This window comes from Tamandua tetradactyla, chromosome 8, assembly GCF_023851605.1.
Source record: "Tamandua tetradactyla isolate mTamTet1 chromosome 8, mTamTet1.pri, whole genome shotgun sequence".
In the NCBI taxonomy this organism is placed as follows: Eukaryota; Metazoa; Chordata; class Mammalia; order Pilosa; family Myrmecophagidae; genus Tamandua; species Tamandua tetradactyla.
The window spans coordinates 92,160,399-92,180,667 of NC_135334.1; the positions used below are offsets into that span (position 1 = coordinate 92,160,399).

General features: G+C 47.5%; 1 protein-coding gene across 5 annotated transcripts in view; it reads right to left on the minus strand.

Moving 5' to 3' along the window:
* Positions 1-8,539: 8,539 nt before the first annotated feature.
* PLEKHA7 (pleckstrin homology domain containing A7) overlaps positions 8,540-20,269 on the minus strand; it is a 226,942-nt gene continuing 215,212 nt past the window's right edge. For 2 of the 5 annotated variants that reach the window (XM_077114124.1, XM_077114126.1), the window contains 6 exons: positions 20,047-20,247; positions 17,105-17,263; positions 14,853-14,986; positions 13,862-14,004; positions 12,336-12,446; positions 8,542-10,461 (listed from right to left, as the gene is read on the minus strand). In XM_077114124.1, the coding sequence (XP_076970239.1) occupies positions 12,346-12,446; positions 13,862-14,004; positions 14,853-14,986; positions 17,105-17,263; positions 20,047-20,247 (738 nt within the window). In that variant the 3' untranslated portion in view covers positions 8,542-10,461; positions 12,336-12,345. Of the gene's footprint in view, positions 10,462-12,335; positions 12,447-13,861; positions 14,005-14,852; positions 14,987-17,104; positions 17,264-20,046; positions 20,248-20,269 lie in introns of all 5 variants that reach the window. The other 3 variants (XM_077114128.1, XM_077114127.1, XM_077114125.1) reach the window with 3 other exon arrangements.

The following is a 20,269-nucleotide window of genomic DNA, read 5'->3' on the forward strand; positions in this document are numbered from 1 at the left end:
CCCCCCCCCCAAAAGAAAGAATGCAGTGTTGGAGAAGGGGTGGATGAAACTTTCCAAGTTGGTCCTAAAATTTATAAGGAAAAGCAAAAGGCCCAAAATAGTCAAGACATTCCTGAAGAATAAGAACAAGATAGAAGCCTTGATTTTCTGGGTATCAGACCTTATTATAAAGCTGCTATAATTAAAATAGTGTAATATTGGTGTCATGATAGACAAATCAATGAGAGAGCCCAGAAATAGACTCATACATATACACAATTTATGACAAAGGTGGTGCTATTTAACAGTAGGAAATGAAGACTTCAGTAAATTGGATATCAATATGGGAGGAAAAAAAACTGATACCTACTTCACACCTAAAAATCAATTCCAGGTTGATCATAGATCTAACCCAAAAGGCAAAACAATAAAGCTCCTAGAAAATACAATAGGAGAACATTTATGTCTTAAGTACAGAAGACTTTTTAATCAGGATGTAAAACACGAAAAGATTTACAAAATAACTATCTTAAAATTAGCAATATCTGTTCATCAAAAGATACCATGAAGATAGTAAAAAGAAAGCCAGAGTGCGAGAAGGTATTTGTAGTGCATATAATTGGCAAGAAGCTCTGCATCAGATACTTCTTGTGTTCTACCTTCCATCCTCTTGGCCCACATTTCACTCCAACTGTTACTGTTGTTGAATCTCACTTTAGCTACACCTCTCACTTTCTGCCCCATGGTTCCTCAGCTGCCCAAGTCGGGGGCTCACATGGGACTCATGCATGTAAGTGCTGGAGGTGTGAGGGAATTAACACCCCACAGAGGAACTTTTGTTCAATGGCAGGCCAGAGCTGGATGATACTCTTTTTTCATACCTCAGTGGATAGTTTTGAGGTGCGTTTTATGTGACTCCTCAGAAGGTCCCAGTGAGATTGAGCCCAAGTTTCCCACAGCAGTGACCAACTTGAGAAGGTACCCTTCTATTAGTTGTCCCTCCACTTCTATTCCATGGGATCACTTCCCAAATAAACTATCTGCCTGCAAGCCCTTGTTTCGGGCTCTGCTTTCTGGAAGAATCCAGATTAAGATAAATTTATATTCAGAATGTAGAAAGAATCCCTACAAATCTATAAGAAAAATACAGATAACCCAAGGGCAAAAAACCTAAAAGGCACTTTACATAAAAGGAAATCCAAATAGTCAATAAACATTTGAAAAGTGCTCAATCTCATTAATAATCAGGGAAATAGTAATAAAACTGTGCATACTCATCAAAATGGTTAACATTTTTTAAAGTAAATAAAAGTCTGGGTGACTGTATTATCTGTTGCTGAGAACACATTATCTCAAAACCTAAAAGCTGGAAAACAACAAAACACTATCTCACGGTTTCCACGGGTCAGGAACCTGGGTTTAGCTGAGTGCCTCAGGCTCAAGGTCTCTCAGGAGGCTGGAGTCAGTGTGTGAGCCAGGGCTGCTATCCTCTCAAGATTTGCCTGGGGAAGGATCCACTTTCAAGCTCATCATGTATCTGTCACAAGCCTCAGGTCCTCGCTTACTATTGGCCAAAGAGGTAAGCTCCTCACCATGTAGGCCTCTCCATAGGGTAGTTCATAGCATGGCTTCCCTCACAGCAAGAAAGAGAGGGTGCATAAGACAGAAGCCACAGACTTTTCTTAACCTAGTCTTGGAAGTGACATCCCCTATCTTCTGTCATATCCTATTCATTTGAAGCAAGTTGCTAGGACCAGCCCACACCTAAGGGGAAGGGGATTCACAAGGGCATGAATACCAGGAGGCAGGAATCATTGGGGGCATCTCAAGAGCCTACTTATCACAGTAAGGATGTAGAGCAACATATATTTTGATGGTGGGAATGTAAATGAGTACTCCTATGTTGGAAAAAATTTGGCATTTTCTACTAAGTTGAAAATACACTTACCCTAGGACCTAGCAATTCTACATTTAGATATATTACCCAACAAAATGTGTGTGCACAGATACCAAGAGACATGTTTAAAAATGTTTATGGCAACACTATTTGTGATAATTCCAAGGTGGAAAAACTTAAATGCCCTTCAACAGTAGAATGGATAAATAAATATGGAATAACCATACGGGGGAATATTATACAGCAATGTAAATGAAGCAGTTACATAAAACATGGATGAATATCATGAAGAATGTTTAGTGAAAAAAGGCTGACAGAAAGGAATGCATTCTCTACTATTCTATTTGTATATATTTCAAAAAAAACAACTATAATATTTGGTGATGTCTGCTTAGATTAGTCAAAATATGAATAAAAGTAAGTGGCTACCTCACAAGTGAGGAGAGTGGCTATCCTTTATGGAAGAAGGAAGGCCTACAATTGGGGGTCAGGTGGGGGACATGTGCAGAGCTTCCTGGGTCCTGGCCAACTTCTGTTTCTTGATTAGAGTGGTGGTTACATAAGTGTTTGCTTCCTGATTATTCATTGATCAGAAAGCAAATTTGTTATTTTGTGTGTCTTCAAAACATATGTTACAATGTGCAGTAAAAAAGGTGTATTAGTTTTCCCGACTGCTATGTCAAATACCACACTATGGGTTGGCTTACACAGTAAGTACTTACTGGCTCATGGTTTTGAGACTAAAAGAAGTCCAAAATCAAGATACTGACAAGGCTTGCTTTCTCTCAGAGTCTGTAACTTTCTAGTGCTGGCTGCCAGCAATCTCTGGGCTTCCTTGGGTCACATTTGTGGCTCCAGTTACATGGCCATTTCTCTCTCTTCTTGTCTGCTCTCCTGGTTTCCACTGTATCCGGTTTCTTCCTGGGTGGCCTTCTCCAACTTCTGGCTTCTGGTTTCTTCTTTTTATAAGGCATCCAATGATATGGGTTAAGACCCACCCTCTTTCAGTTGGGCCACACCTTAACTAAAAACAACATCTTCAAGAGGTCCTGTGTACAATGGGTTCATACCCACAGACCCGTGAATTTAAGATTAAGAACATCATGTTTGTTGGGTACGTAAGTCAATCTACCACAGAAAGGCTTTATACTACACACAAGTCCACACCCTATTATCTATCCTGCCATGCACAAAGGGGTGCGTAACAGAGGGTCTGGCATGTGGTGAGTACTCCCTGCATGTCAGCCAGTCACCATTTTGGGATTTCCTTCTGGTGGAAAATCCAGGGTACATTCCTGTCTGCCTCACCATGCCACTCGGCAGGCACTGGAAGGAAAAGAAGGCAATGGAGTTTTGCCTCCTGGAAGCCCTGTCATTTCCAGCAGGACTTGACCTGGAAGGGGCCGAGGCCTCCCTCTCTGCGAGAGGGTCCAGTCTTCTCTGATATTCATAGAGGAAGGTAGGGAGTGTGAGGGGGAGTGGGGCTGGCTGAAGGAACCTGGAATCAGGAATAGGGATGGGGAATCCTTTTTCAGTAGTCTCTGGAGTTCTACTCTCAGAGGGCAAATTGACACCATGTGGTGTCAGTGAGAAGACAAGAAAACCCTCTCTATCCCCACCCACCCACCCCTACCTGAGAACGTCAATGAAAAGGTCAAGGGAATTTTTCTCGGCTTTAAATGGAAAGAATCTTCTTGGGCCCAGAAAGAATTATTTATCAGATGTTCATGGCACTTCGCATGCCTTTACAGGGCCCAGTTGTGCTCAGAGGCACAACAAATAACTTTATTCCTGAAAGCTCAGTTTATAGACCAACTTCAAAGTCCAGGACCTCAGAGCAGGGCATATGTCTCCAGTTTGGGAATTGACATCAAAAGGACGCACTCAGGTTGATCTGATGTCAGGGTGGACAGCTGCGGGGCTGCAACAGGAGGCCTCAGAGGATTCTCCTGTCCTCGGGACCTGAAAGAACAGGAAGCGGCCTCCCCGGGGCCTGCCCTGCAAACCTTAACTTCAAAAGTCTGAAATGGCAGACAGCATGGAGGAGTGGGGCAAAGGGATGAAGAAAAGGGGGACAGCAGATGACCCCAAACCTTTTTATCCTGCCCAGCTGGGAAAAGAAGACAGGATTTAAATGTGGAAGAGCCACCCTGCTATTCAGGTGAGAATCATACCTGAGGGCAAAACCAGTACCGTGAACATTCATTGAATGCTCCAATGCCAAGGTCTGGGTTCAAGGATGGTCTCATTAATCCTCACAATCACCATGTAAGGCAGGGACTATTATCTTTCCCATTTTTTCAAAATGAGGAAACTGGAGCTTAGGGAAGAATTAAGTTAACTTGCCCAAGGTCACAGAGTTAATAAAGGTGGATTTGAATTCCATGATCCTACTACTCAAAGAACTGCTCTTAGCCACTACTCAAAGGACTTTAAAATAGGGAACTAGGAATGCTTTGGGGGGGCTACTACAGTATAAAACACATAACGGAGCAGAGCAGAGACAGGAAAGTCATCTGAAGCAGAGAGAAGACTGGTCAGCTGGACTTCACTTCTTTCATTCACTTACTCAACAAATTGTTTCTTATCTTCTTTTTGGCATTGTTCTGGGCACTAGGGATTAAATAGGGAACAAGATAGACAGTGTTGCTCTCAAGGAGCTTATGTTCTCATGGAAAAGACAGGCGATGAACAAAGAAACATAAATTAAAAAATAAGAGTATGACATGTTAAGTAACTATCACTTAAACATAGGTAAATGATAACTAATAAGCACATTATTTTCTAGTGCTCCTTAAAGGGCCATCAACTGCTCTTAGCATATTCTATGTACTAACTTACAGAATCCTCACAACTTTACTGGGGTAGGATGCCAATATAAACCCTATTTTATAGAAGAAGAAATTGAGACACAGAAAGTTTAAGTAACTTGCCCAAGATGTGGCCTCATCTAACTGTATAGGGGCTGGCAAAGGTGGTGGAGCATATTGCTAATTCAGTGAGTAGCAACTGTTTGTTTCATTCTTTAATTATTGTTGTTTAAAGCCACTAAGTGGTGGGACAGTAGAAATAGAGAACTGAAACAGGGTCCGTGTGTCCCTGGGGGGAGTGGGGTGGAAGGGCTATGGAGGATGTGGCTGAGCCCTGCAGAGAGATGAGCTGCAGCAGAAGCTGAAGAAGTCATGCTTCCAGGGATCTGAAAAAAAAATTAAAAAAAAAAAAAAGAGAGCACAAGCAGCTCTGCTTGGGGCCCAAGAGATCTGAAATTAGGGACCAAAAGTTCAACCTCTTGTGGGCAGACCAAAGCCTGGGATTGGCCAGGAAGGACTAGGGAGGGTACCACTCATCTGGCAATTGCTGGGTTTGTGGCTTGCAGTGAGGGCCAAAAACTAGGCAGAGACAGGCTTCCTGGGGTGCAGTGGCAGGGGTGAGAGGCTACCCTCCAGTGGCTTCATGGCCAGTGGACATCCAGAAGCTGCAAGTGGAAGAACTGAAACATGAGAGGACTGTTGTGAGTTCACGAGAAATGACCAGGCGACACCCTGATGGAGGACCACTGGGCTCCTCCACATTGTACGGAGGGGACAAAGGCTACAAAATGGGAGCTGTTACTATTATTGCGATCCCATTTGTGTCCTACAGCGAACAGACAATACATGGAGCAGCAGGCAGGCCTGAAGTGACAGCCAAGAAAACTAATTAGAGTTTACACGGAATCTGAAGGGGGCTGGTGTTCCCACAACTGTGAGCAGAGATGGACCCAGAGATCTATTGCTTCATTACTATGATTTTGACCCTATTTAGACCTCCCCCCAGGCCACTATCTACTAGGTTGGAGCTTTGGCAAGGTCACTGAATTTTGCTGAGAGGCCCAAGTCCTGGGTTCTTTCAGCCCAGGTCCTGGTCTTCCAGCTCTTCCCAAGGATAAGTCTGCCTGTGAACCTGAATTCTAGGTCGGGGAAGGAGGTGCCTTCTAGATCCAAGAAGCCATTGGAGGCAAAGACTTAAACCAACAGTGAGCCAGGAACTCAAGGGAGCTGTCTGCTTTCAGTGGGCCAGGGGAACCTCTCAATGAGCAGAAGGAGTGAGACTCTATGGATGTTTCCAGGGCCTTGAGCCAGACTGGAAGGACCCCTGCTAGGATTAAGGTCTATGCACTAGGAAAAAAAAAGCCCCCAAATGTCAGATTGTTTAAGGACTGAGATGCAGGTCAGGGCGCAGTGGGAAAACATCTGCAGCTGATTAGTGAAGTCCACCCCGGGGTTGAGGGCAGTGGCGGGGTGTGTGAGTGACTGCAGTGACAGCAGTTTCCTGTCTGACCCTGGAACCTCAGCCCAGGGACTCTGTCTCTCCTATTCTCCTAACAAGGGTGTGAAGGAAAGTGAGCAGCTGAGTATTAAGGAGCCTCTCATTTCATGAGGACAAAACCCTTGTTCATCTGAAGGGAGCCCCCAGCTGAGGGCTCCCTGCTTCTCATGTAAAAGCCCTCGTGAAGCTCAGCTGTGAAGCCACTTCCCTGCCCCCCACACTGCTCCTAGAGTACTCAGAGAGGTCCTTTTTAGGGTCTGCATCTGCTGCTCCAAAGCATGCGGGCCGCAGCTTCTCTCCTCAGACCACCATTTCCCTAGGCTGCTCCGATCCTCCAACCCCGCCTGCGTCTCCCTGGTGCCGGTCTGTCCACCCCATCAGGTGCCTCTCCCCAGGCTCATCTGCATTTAACATCCCTTGTTGGGCTGTGGCAGAGAATACTCAACAGACATATTAAAAATGCCCTTTAAAATTCAAAAGCTTTGAACTGAAAGAAATACCTTGAGAAGTTTTCATGGAAAGTTCAGCTCCACTGGTTCAATTCACTACACTTAGAAGCACCTTTTCAAATAATAGGGAAAAAATGTAACAGGGTCAGATCCAATCAATACACTTGTTCAAACAGAATTGCAGGGACTATGATGTGCACACATTTTGTACTCTGCCTTTGTACCCCGCCACTCGCTATGAAGAAAGGTTTCTTTGCTAGGAGAGCAATGAAAGTGGTAGCCTTTAGAGTGGAGGCAGCAAAGCAATGGCATGTTTACTGGGTGAGGAGGGGCTGCCATCATTCATGTGTGCCTCAGCCTCTTCTCTTTGTTCTTTTCATAACAGCATGAACCCACATGGGCAAAGCCCCTCTTACACCCGTGTCTGGTGTTGAATCGGAAGCGGAGGGCTCCCAGCATTTGCCTGCCACATCTCAGAAATGTGATTTGTGGATTAGAAAATAATTTGCTGCTTCTTCCCCACCCTTGGTGAAATACAAAAGGATTTGCCATGGCGTTCATACTGTGGTTTAGGGAACTTCCAAAGCCCAAAATGGACTCTTGTCTGGCTGAGTCAGGATGTGTCCTCTTTCCCCCAACTCCCATCCCAAGCAGACAAAGAGAGCCTTCCAGGTTCCTGGAGAGTGACTACCGGGCAGAGACAGAGGCTTCTGGTCTGAGGCTGCAACCTAGAAGAGCCAGGAAAACCTGGCTTCACTGAAGATAGCCAAGGTTGAGTAGGCAGGACAGGGTTAGAGGGAGGAAAAGAGCCAGCTGTAGTTTACATTCCCACACCCTGACACCAAGTTAGGTAGGAAAGTAAAAGGCAAGAAAATAAAATATTTGTTTTCATCTTCTACATTAGTCCGGGCATATTTCCATACATACTCATGCAATGTATGGCTATTTCAGCATTCATCATTTGATTCATAAATGATCTCCTGGACATGTTGAAAATCTTGACATTTCGGGAGGTTCAAGGAGGGATTAGCAAAAGATTCCTAACCCCATTTTTATAGTCTTAAAATGTTCTAGTTGGTCCTTGCTAAAATTAGATAGGCATCCTGGTTTCAACATGGGCCTGGATTAAAGTTAGAACTCGGGAGTGGATGTCAGCAAATGGATGCAGGAGAAGCACATCCCCATCCCCTCCGTCAGCTGCAATCCCACTGTTTGAAGCTCTGCTCGGGCGAATCTGGAATCTCTGGGCTGCACAAAGTTTCCAGAGTCATTCCCATCCTGGAGGGACCTAGGCAGCCAGACCGGTCACAGCTGGCCACACCTCACTCTCCGAGGAGCCTGCTTACACCTGACCAGCTTGAGCACGTGCTCTTCATGGGCTCTGAGTTGAGGGCCTGCCATGTTCTCTACAGATTGAAATTTGGGCTGCAGTTCTTTTAGAACAGGATATACCTTCTCCCAAGTGAATCACTCTGGAGAGAACAGTTACAGGGATACCATATTCTCGCTCACACGAGGACTGTGCTATGAAACAAAAACTGAGACCAACAGTCAGGAAACCACTGACTGATATTTTTGCCAAGAAAATGTCTACAGATGGCCATCCTCTGTGTGGAGCATTGCCTCTTAGGCTTTCTTTTTTAATTTTTGTATCCAGTTATGGAATCCTTTTTTTTTTTACCCTTTCATCTTTTATGGAGACTCATTTCCAAGCAATGCTTAAAACTGGAGAATGTTTTTTATTTTAAAACTCAAAAGAGATCAGTAGCTAAAAAAGCTCTGTTTAGAACATCTTGGAATCTACTCTCCCCAGTTTAAATAGTTGGAAAGCTACTCTATACCTCAGTTGCTCATCTAGGCAATAGGAAAAAACTGCCATAACAACAAACTTGGAAATATACACATCCCTAAATTGAACTGGCCTTTTGCCTTCTGTTTCAAGTATAAATCACAAGTCGAAATGAATTAAATACAAATCCAGTTTGCAATGGTCCATTACTAACCCGCCTCATTGGAAGGAGCCGGCGGCGTGTGGGTTGGAAGGGAGCCCATGGCGTCCCCTGTGCTATCTTAGATTGCAGTCCGCCTGCCAAACCAGCCCCACTGCGAGTCCACAGCACAGCGGCTCCCTTCAGGGCTGGGGTGGGGTTGGGGGCCACCCTGAGCAGCTGCAGAAGTCCAGCCAAAGCCCAGGAGTTTAGGCCTTCTTCCCTCAGGCCTCCAAAGTCAATCAAGTGTCAAGAAGCTGTCATCGGGAGAAACGTTTCAGAGGTGAACACAAGCATGATCAAGAGCTGACAGTGGGGATTTTCCAAAGAAATGGAAAAACTTAAGATGGGCCACTTACCAGAGAACAGAGCCAGCAAGAAGTAGGAAGGGTATCAAGTTAATATTTTAATCTGTACAACACATTTTTTTTGCAAACCATTACATTTTTATTTAAATTAACTTTTTCTTGCAAAATATTTATTTCATTTTTCCAACAAAATCTTATAAAGGCAAAAATAAAATTTTATTTTGGCAAATGTTGTGAAGTCGATACTGGCAGCATATGTAGTTAGTTAAAAATAGACAACAACTTCTAAATATATTCAAAAATTTTTTTTTTTTCTGAGCATAGTCAAAGACAAACTTTCATTTTAAATGTGGCTCCACCCAATGGAGGTTTTTCTTGTTTGCTTTTTAAACATCATTTTCTGTATGCAGAACATCATAAAAACACAATTTAAATAAAGGGTTACAAACACTGCAAGTGGCTTAGTAGCCCCTCCGTCCTCACTTTGGGCTGGAAGTCAAGTCAAAGTCCTGCCATCATGGCCCTGCTGGCTGTGAGCTGTCAGGGCTGGCAGGGGGCACACCTGCCTCCTGCCACCAGACCCTGGTCCTGAATGACCAGCCACCTGCAGGGGAACCTGCCCTACGGTTCTCCAGCACAGGCAGCAAAGATCCCAGGATTTTCATCACAGCCCAGCGTGGAGGGCGGGCATGCACTCAGAGATTTTTAGGTAGCTGCCACCCAGTGTGGAGGTTATTGCTTATGATACTATAACAGTTGCTTCCTCTAACCTTTTCTGTATTTCAAAGTGTATTTTTCTTTTCTTTTTTTCTAAACTAAAATGAACTGCTCTTTTCTTTTCGGAGAAGAGCCCTTTGCTGAGAGAACCTCATGGGCAGGTTGGGGAGCCCCAAACTCTCAAACTCACCATGGCCCCTAAACCAAACCCAAGGACCAAGGCACACACTTGCCGTCCTGGTTGAATTTCACACACAGCTGGTCATCAGGCCAGGAGTGGGACAGTCGATCTCTGCAGCTGAGGAATCCTCTTCCTCTGGATAGCACGCCAACGAGCCTAGAGCTGGAATCTACCAAGCACATTCTCAAATCTAACTTTCACCTGAGTTCAGCTGAAGTTGGACTGGCCTCTGAGCGCCCTGTCCTTTCCTCCCACCTCTTACCTACCTGAATCTGAATGTGCAGCTACAAAATCCTGCATCCTTATCTTTCCATCCACTCAGTCCTTGAGGTGAACATTACAAAACACATTCTAAAATACAGTGTCAATATTTTACATTGTGTATCAAAAGTGCCTTTGTCATGTGTAAAAAAAGGAGTCTGAACTAAAACAAGAGAGTGTGTGTTAGGACTTAGCAGTGTGGTGAATGCCCCATAGTCTGTGGGCTCTTCTTCCTCCAGTTGGAACCCTATTTAGGTGGATGGGGTTTACTTGGGGCAGAAAGAATGATCTTCTCAGAGGAAGCTGATTCCTTTGGACTCTGGCTCCAGGCTTCTCCTCTGCAGGCTGGGTCATGGGTCAGTCACTGCCTGGGCTGATAAGAAGCACAGGAGACAATGAGGGACTGGCAGAAACCCTGTTCATGTCTAGAGAGTGGGCGGTGGGCATGTCTATGCAGACAAATGACAGAGAATGACAGACACGCTGATAGAGAGCAGCAGAGCAGGGGGCTCAGGCAGAGCGGCTGCTGCTGGGGACCCTCAGCTTACAGGACTCACGGTGCTTGGTCCCACCCTCCCTCCATCCGCACTCCCCAATCTAAGGAGAACACCAGATGCATGCAAGCCCCCAGATTGGGTCCCTGCTCATAGAGCAAAAGGCCCAGGCAAAGAGGACTCTGGGATCCAGTTCTGCTCCTGCCTTTCATTCACTGAATGACTTTGGGTAACTCTCTCACAGCCACCATGGGCCTCCGTTTTCTAATCTAAAAACAAGGTGTTTAACACATCTCCCAACAAGGATGCCATGGGAATAAAAGGAGATGTGAATGTGCTCTGAAAAGTGTTATTAAGGCCATGGGGACATCCAAAGCCAAATGTCATCATGCTCAGCTCTCTAGGAGAAAACCACACACCCTACAGAGGCCCCCTACACACACCTATACAAAGGACCATGCTGGAACAAATTCTGTGGTTCTTCAGTTATAGGATCTCTACTCCACACCTCCTGGTCTAAGCATTCTGACCTCTTCCTACACTCAGGCTGGCTGGAGCCTGCTGACTGCTCCAAGGCTGGAGGCTGTGCCCAGGCTGGCAGATACCTGCTGAAAATTATGCCCTGCCTCCCTAATGCACACTCTGTTTCTCATTTCACTATTCTCCAAATATCTACAATTCCTGGGTGCAGCCCAGACCAGCCCCTGAGCGGGGATTAAAAGCAAAACCTCTGGACTCATACCAAAGGTGCTCATATCCTGACTCTGACACTCTAAGCTTTGTTTCTTCATCTATAAAATGGGTGCTACTATCTTCATGGGGCTGGTATGCTGAGTAAAGAAGATGCTTAGCCAAGTGCCTGGTACTTAGTAAGTACTCAACAACATCAACCATAAATGTATATAAAGGAAGGAAAGAGAAGAAACCTATAAAATGATAGTGAGACAATGTCAGGCAAAGGATTGCCAAGGGTCTATTGACCCTCTCCTGTCAAAGGAAGGCAACTGGGCTCTCAAGGAGGGTCCAGGGCAAGAACATGCCACACGACTGGACCAAACACCAGGTCCCCTGACTCCTGGGCTGGTGCTCCTTCTCCAATCCCACCCTATCTCCCATCACTTAGTGCTTACATGGGGAGGACTCAGCAGGGGTTGTACCAGAATATTGTCTGCCTAAGGGCCAGAGAATTTTTCTTTCTCTTCCTTCTAAGTTGTGCAATGAATGCAAGTGACTAACAGGGCAGTCCCAGTCCTTGCTCTGACACTAAATCACTGTGTGATCTAGGTGACCCCATCCCCTCAATGGAGCTTAGTTTTCCTTATTTGTAAAACTGGACTTTTTTCAGTCTTCCAGGGCTTTGATTTGACAAAATTCCTGAGAGCTTAAGGTCTAACTCTTCTTTTCCAACCAGTCAAGGCTGGCCTGCCCTGGTCCTCTGGGGCATGGGGCTGCCTGCAGGAAGGAGAGCAGGGGTGCAGTGGGGGAAGCAATTCTGGCTCTTAAGGTTCCAGGGAGGCAGGAGGCCTGGATCACACATTCTCCATTAAAGACTGAGCTCCTAACAAGCATCCATCTCCTACCTGGCTACAGGTCCAAAATGATGCCCCCAGCAGCCGCTTTGCCGAAGGAAGGAAGCGTCAGCAGATGGCACTGCAATTATCTCTGCAGCAGAGGGCAGGCAGGAGGGGGCATGCTCCATACTAGACGAGGGGGCAGGGACTGCACAGGGGACATGCCACACAGGGGCTCTTACTTGGCAGATGTTAGACAAAGGTGTAGTGGAGTCCGTTGCTTAATGGGGGGTAAGGTGACGTTGGCCTGGAGGACAGGGGGGCATTAGGCGGGAAGAGGGCCAGCTGCTGCGCTAGACGGGGCACACAAGAATTAAGCAGCATGTTAGACTCCTCATCTACTCCCGCGGCAGATGCCCCACTGGGCAGGGCAGGTGCAGCATGGGCCCCATTGCCCACCACTAATGGCCTGGGCTTGGAGATATCCATGGGGCTTGGTGGGGGCCTGGCTAGGATTGGCCTGCAGTTCCCATATAGGTCTCTGAGATGGAGAGAGAGAGTAGGAGTGAGGCAAGGCTGCAGCGAAGAGTGTCACTCAGCAAGGATGTGAGGGAGGCCCTGGTAACTGGCCACAGGGTGTACTCATCTGACGGTGATAAAGAAGCCGAGGATGGTAGATCCAGAGTTAGATAAGCACAGGCCAGCGAGGAGGACCCTGTACAGAGGGGAGTGGCCCCTGATGGAAACCCTGACATGGGAAGTTTAATAGCTGCTGAGATGGACCAGAGAGAGCTCCCCGGTGACCAGGAGGAGGCAGCTTCTGTCTCCACAGCCACAGAGCACCACACCAGGCACCTCAGGGCCCTGCAGGCTCCACCTTGGTCACTTCTGGACCCCTGACAAGGGTTGGCAGGCTGGTGGTGACTTTGGGCTCATGACTGCCCCTCCCTGGAAAGCTAGAGCATACCTAGTGGGGGGCATCACCTAAACACACAGCGGTCTCTGCATTTGGAGAGAAACAGCATGAAGGGAACTGTGAGGGCACACATAGGAGGGGAGACAGGGTGGGGGGTGCGGGGTGGGGCGTGAAGAGCCAGAAGTTTCTTTTCCATCTGGTCAGACAGAAAGCAGCCTTTTACACACACACACATGCACCCACAAACACACTCATGCATACTTCCACCCTGTGGTGTTGTTTTCCCCCATTGCCCAGCGAAGTCCCACCTTTCCAAGTTCTGCTTTCTGGCACAGGACAGTCTGAGAAAGTGAACAATGGCTTTGGTTGTGAGCAGAGATGCCAGGGCCCCCCTGATTCAGGGTCCCCCTTTTGTCGTGCCCCAGCAAGAAATCTGAGGATCAATAACCTTCCTGCCCCCTTCTTCATGACATCAGAAACCTTACCCTCAGTTCCATGGCTCAGAGGCCTGACAAACCTGTTCTTAACCTGCAATTTCAGAATAAGTTCAATATCAACACCACTCCCAGATTTAAGAATGAGCGAGAGACACTCTCTCCCAGAACTCTCCCCTTATGATCCTGAACTGTGGTTGCCTTGATGCCTCCTGCCACTGCCTGACCTGCCCCACTTCACCTTCCAAGCCCTGCTGTGCTTGTGGGATGGGGCAATCTCTCTTTGGGAGAACACACCACCGATCCTAAACTACCAAGCCTAACACCTGATTTTCCACTGGGATGGGCATGCTGGGCTGGAGTCCCAAGGAAGAGTGGTCCAGACCCGGGCCTTGGAGGCTGGCACACGTGGCCTTACCTGCCACCTGCTTGCTGCGCTGGGAGGCTTCAGAGGCCAGGGCGTAGGAGATGTTGATGATGCGTTCCTGCTCCTGCAGCTGCAAGTCCACGTCAGCCATGCTGTTACGGTCCTGGCCCGCTGTTGGCTGCAGGTTACACATGCTGCGGGAGGGCCAGAAAGCAGACCGTGGGTCCTCACCACCCTGGGCATCAGCCTCAGGATGCTGGGCCAGGGGCCCGACTGGCAACTCCTTGGCCCAGAGGTTCTCAACCTTTTGAGGAACATCAGACGAAAGCAGGGATATCCTGCCTAGACAAAGGTATGCATGCTTTCCCCCAAACTCCCAAACTCTCACAGATTTGTTCCCTCTTTTGGGAGGGTCACAGACCTCAAGTTAGAAACTCCAGCTTGAAGCTAACTATTAAATACAGACATAAAATGGTTAGGCTAACTCTGAAAGGGAGGTTTATAGACAACAGGTTGATGTTTTTGAGGTGTGGAGGTTTAGGAGACAGGAAAGCCACTTCCTAGAGCAAACATTCCAGCCTCAAGGGAGGCTCAAGGGAGGCTCAAGGGCTACTGCAGAGAGAGATAAACGGGCAAGGCCTCCGGCACCCTCAGGACAAGGCTGAGGCCTCTGGCTCTGGTCTCCGGGGCTGTATGAAGGCACCTAGGTTCTTACACTGGGAGGACTATCCCAGGGGCTCATCTCCAACTTTGTACACTTCCCTAAGAATGATTGGTTCCATCCCACGCACTTGTCAGTGTCCCTCAGGACACAGATTCGGGGGTAAGGGCCAGGATGGGGCACATCTAGAATGTCACAGAACTTGCCAGATGACCAGGCAAGCTTCCTCGCTGATGTGCCAGTGCCAACTTGCCTCTTCCAATAAGCAGGGCTTGCCTGAGTGAAGACACCCAAGCCAGCCTAGCCAGGACCCACATGGTGAAAACATCCCTGGGGTCGAGCACCGTGGGCTATCAGGACTTGGGCAGAACCAGGGCTGACCTTGACCGGGCGAGGATGTTGCGGATCTTCTCGGCTTTGCGGTACCTCTCCTGGAGCTCCTCAAGGCTGAGTGGCTCTTCAGGATCCAGCTCCACATAACGCTCAGGGATGGAGACCTTCTCTGGTTTAGACAGCTGAGAAGAGGAACAGGATGGGGTCAAGGAGAGGCCCAGATGCTTGGGACCAGCTTCCTCCCATGCCAACCCTCCATGAGGAAGTAAAATGAGTCCACAGAGGAAAGCCATTTCCCAAAATCACAAGGAGAGTCATTCGTGGAACTGGGATTCAAAGCCAATGCTGACTCCAAAGCCCATGTTCTTTCCAGAATACCAATCTCCTACAGAAGGAGGTCAGCAAAGGGACAAGGCAAAAACAAGACTAAACATTCTCGGGACAAAGACGTTAGTCCCTCAAGGCTACCACATAACCTTATGTGATCTAACTCTAGCCAAAATGACCCACCAATTCCTCAAGTTCCCCTCCTACCACAGGACCTTTGCTCCTGCTGCTGCTTCCTCTGCCTGGGATATTCTTCCTTTTGTTCCATTGACTCTCACCCCTTCAAACTCAGAGAAGCCTTCCCTGATCCCTAAGTCCCACCTCCCTGTTATGCTCTCTTGTTTTCTGTTCACCATTGTCTCCCTATTGCCTAATGCAGGGACCTGGCTCTTAGCAGCCCTTCAACAAATATTTCTTGAATGACTAGTGGGGTGCTCTTCTGGTCTAGAGGCACCCATGTTGTACCTATTGCTTTCCAGAGGAAAATGGCCCCAACTTCTACCCACCACCATATTCTGCAAACACAGGACAAAGGCAACTTGACAAAATCTTCCTTAGACTAAGAACTGTAGATAAATTTTTCCTCTTTGATCTATAAAGGTACATTTTTATGGGGTTTGTTGAAGCCTCTAAAAACAAGCTGAATCTAACCCCAGATTAACACTTGGATTTAAATCTACTCTGGTGAAAGATGGCAAGAAATAAGCTCTTCTCCGATATTTCCAATGAAGGCGTCCGGACCCAGAGGAAGGAAACAGGTTACACTGTAGGAGACAGGATTTAGGTTAGAGATGAGGAAGGATTGTTTTCCTTGGCTAGCGGGTCAATTAGGATACTATGGAGGGCTTGGAAGCTTCTTTTGAGAGTCTGTGAAAGTACAGAACTTTGGCTATTTTAAGTGCTGAAGGGAAAAGATCTGGAGGCAGGGGAGTGGCCATTAGTCCCTGGAGCCCCAGCTGACTCCAGAACTCAGCAATGCCAAAGGGCTACGATTAGCCACATGTTGCTCCTTTGTTCTCAAAGGCCACATGAGCCCCCGAGACATTTAGATAACACGGGCAAAATCTGCCATGGGTAAGCCTGTCACTGCCTCTTAAAAACAAGAAGAAGGTTCCAAGGGGCTGTCATAACTCCTCTCTGGCACTCATTCTCGTATCAGACAGAAGATTTGCTGAGGAATTACCTAACTCTACCCTGCATGTGGTAAGTGCATTTCTTCTCATGCAATTTCAGGGAAGGCCAAATCATTGAACCACTGTTTTCAGGACATCTGTGGGTCACCATGAGACTCAGTTAACAGTTTCGGCAAATACTGATCAAGCAAATACTGTGTTCCCAGCCTGGTGCCATTGTACCCTGTGGTACAAAAGTGAGGCAAACGGCTATAGACTCTGCACCCCAGAGCCTACAAATGGCACAATACAGGCCACAGAAGACCACTCAATCTTAAAGAGCCTGAGTCTGTCACCCCTACATTCCCTATCTCTTCCCTTGCGTATAGACATTCCCGGTTGAAAAAGATCCTCTTTTCTTTCCCGGGCATCCCCCTGTCGTGATGCAAGTGAGCCACCAGAGGGCAGCAGAAGAATTCAGATGCGAATCATCATACCCTCCGGCAGGGCTGGAAATATTACTTGTGATTTTCAAACCTGACCTATGTTCCCTAGTCTGATTGTTCAATTGCTACATCATGTGCCGTCTACATGTCAGGCCTTGTCCTCATAGTTCTACCATCATTGATAATAATCCCAGCAACGAGCTAAGTAAACTACTTAATCCTCACCATTGAAGAAACTGAGGCACAGGGAAGTAAAATAACTCATCCAAAATTACAGAAAGAGAAAGAGAGAGAGATAGACTGATTTGGACTTATATCAAAAATCCCTTGTCCCCATTCAGGACCACACCCCAGGGCCACTGGGAACTAGGACGGGTGGAGTGGGGTGGGGCATGAAGGAAGCCCCTGCCCTCACCTCTCTGCTGATGTCCAAATCATAGTCTTGTGGCTCCAGGTCCAACTCGGTGACAGGCATGGCCTGCACTTTTAACCAGCCATTCTCCTCCTTGTCCTTTCTTTCCCCTGGCATGGCCCGTTCCAGCAGCTGCAGGTCAAAGTCCTGCTCACGCTTCCACTAGCAACAGAACAAGAGGGTTAAAGCAGTCACTTCCTGACTGCTGAAAGAGTCATGCTGGTCCCCTTTTGGTTGGTCTTTGCAGGCAGCAGGCATTGAGATCCTTGGGAGGACGGGCCTGTGATGCACTAGGGAAAAGCCGCGTGGCTGTGGACCTCAACCTCATCTCTAACCAAGGCAGCAGTTTTGTGGCACACAATAGTCCCTTCCGTGTACTCAGAGAACAAAGCCTCTGTCCCCCTCATATGGCCTGTTTCTGGACTGCTGACTTCTCTCTGGTCTGGCCACCAGAGGGCTTAAACATGCACCCCCAGGGCTCACGTCTTGAGGTCCAGGAGTTTGTATTCACAGCGGTTTCCAGGGATACAGAAGGCCCCTGGGTCCAAGCAGGTAACCCCAAAACAGAACCTGGGACAGAGCTACAGAGGAAAGAACTGTCCTTTCAATGGTCCCACAGCTTGTGGAAAGCTTTCGGGTTCAGAAGCCACAAGTCTCAGGCTTAGAGAAAATGGAAAAACAAGCCCTCTGAGGCCCTATTTTAGCAAATGGAATAATGAAAGAGTAACAGCCTGTCTAATGGGTCCTCCCAGCAGCATACAATTAGGGTGAGGGGTGTCACAACCACAGCCAGGCTGGGGAGGTCCAAGCAGGGGCAGCTTAGGGCCAGTGAGGCAGATAAACTGCTGTGTAAGATGTTTTCTTTAAATTAAAAAATAAAACCTAGATCATTTAACATTACACCTTTTCCAAGGCTGTTTCACAGCAGGGATTTTGTAAGAAGTAGCTCTTCACAAGAGGAAAAAACCTAACTGGACTGCTCTCTGCTCCCAGCGCACCTGCTCCGCAGCAGCCTTCCTCTTCACCGGGGGCCTGCATCTTCTGAGACCATTAGCACTGAACAGGTTGGTGAGAACAGGGAAGAGGCTCAAAGCCTCTTCTTGTGAGCAGAAGCAAAGCATATGCTCAGGGAGATGCTTAGCCATCCCAGATAGCCACTTACTATCGCCCCATCACCCCACAGAGGCCCAAACCACCGTAATTGTCTTTGTTGCCACCTCAAGTCCCCCCGAAACTCCAAACCCATAGCCATATCAGCACATTTCACCCATTCATGCACAAGCTCTCAATGCTGACTCTAAACCAATGTAATAGTTCTTAAGTGATGGTTTTCCAATTGCACTTTGAAAGGATCAGGCACGTGAAGTTCCAGGGATGAAAAATTAATTTAATGATTTACAAAGAAAACACACATTTTCTTAAATGCTCACAAATGTCCCAAATAGAGACAAGTCCTCATTTAAGCCCAGCCTGATTGTTTCCACAAACAGAAAAGGATCACTAGACTGTATGATGCATCCTGGGGAAGAACCACGCCAATCCATCATCATCAAGCAACACGTTTATTGGCGTCGATGCAGAGATTTACACAAGCCTTTTTTTTTTTAAAGATAAAAATTACAAGGTATTCAAGTTATGATTTTTAGATAATCTTTCTACATTTGAGACATCAGCTTGTAAAAGTTTAGTGTTACTCCATATGACATTTGCTTATAAAGCTTAAAAATTACCAAGTTTGCAGCTTTTAAGAGTATAAGTGCTGTGGGTTTTACCCCTTTGGTGTATAAGCTAACAGCTGCAGAGAGGCTCTCTGAATACAGAACATAGTATTTTGTTATCCATTCCAGTTATTAAATACCAGAAATACAAAAGGTTTTCCATAAGAAATTGTGCGATGGGACTGGAGGGATTAAAATGGAACAATCTCAGACTCGATAGAACTCATCCAAATGTGCAATCTGTGAAGTCCACGTCTACTGTCCAGGTGTAAGGCATGGACTTGGATCAATTTGTAATGCCCAAACCTCTGCCAAGACCATGGTCCTCAGGCAGCAGGTTGGCTTAGCCTTGTGGGGCGGCCTTTGGGACAGGTGGATTAGAGTCAGTAGGGCTGCATGACACGGGGAGAGGGGGCAGCAGAAAAGTGAGTCACATCTGGGGGAATCGCTAGGCTATGGAGACAGGGGCTGCTGTTACAAGCCTGGTAACAAAGGGCTCAGGCCAGTTAGAGGATATCCAATGCATATTAGAAGCTTCTGTAAACACAATCAGGCAGGATTAGAGGGGCAATGAGCAGTATCACTAAAAGCAAGAGAGCTTGTGCAATGAATTAGGGAAAGAGCAGTCAGGATAGAGGTCCAGGGAAACACGTGATTCCAAACAAGAGGGAGAAGTCAAATGGAATGTTTCCAAAAGGGACCTAGGGCAACTGTGGGTGGGGCACAGCGCTAGATCCTCAGCACCACAGCTGTGGGGACCCCCCAGCCCTCAGGGTCAAATAGTTTCCCACAGGGAATCTGGTTGGAGGTTCAGAAGGCTGGTTAATTTTTGCACGTTCCTCCTCATCAAATCATATCAGCATCCTCCTCCTCCACTCCTCAAACCCTATATTCCTCGGTCCCTGGTTCAGCTAAGAGATTCCAAATGCCAGCAAAGGCCTCTCTCAAGCTCTGCTCAGAAGACTGAATGGATACTTTCTCAGGCTCCCGCTGTGGCTTCCTCATTTCTGCTCTGACTCTGGGTCCCTCTCTGCCCAGTTCAAACATGCATCCTGGGTCATGGACCAACAGCCCCCTAGGGTGTTCTCTGAACCTCTGGGTCAACAGCCCACTCTCTTGGAGGGTGGGACATGCTTGTGTTTGGGGGAATCAGGGAAGCTCTCCCCCGCTGGAGGGGATGCTCTGTTCCCTATCCCAGCCCCATCTGCCTGGACCCTCCTAACATACTGAGCCGAGGTCTCCAGGGAGTGCTTGGCTGAGGTGGCGGGAGGAGGGGGGGCCCGCCCTCTCCCCCTGACTCAGCGTCCTCTTGCGCTCCCGGACCAGGGCCTTCTGGTGCCGCTTCATGCGCTCAAGCTGCTCCTCTGCGCTCATCTTGCCCCGCGGGTGGTCCCCTGAGTACAGGCGCTCCAAGGCACTCTTGGGTCTCTGCGGAAGAGAAGGCCAGAGA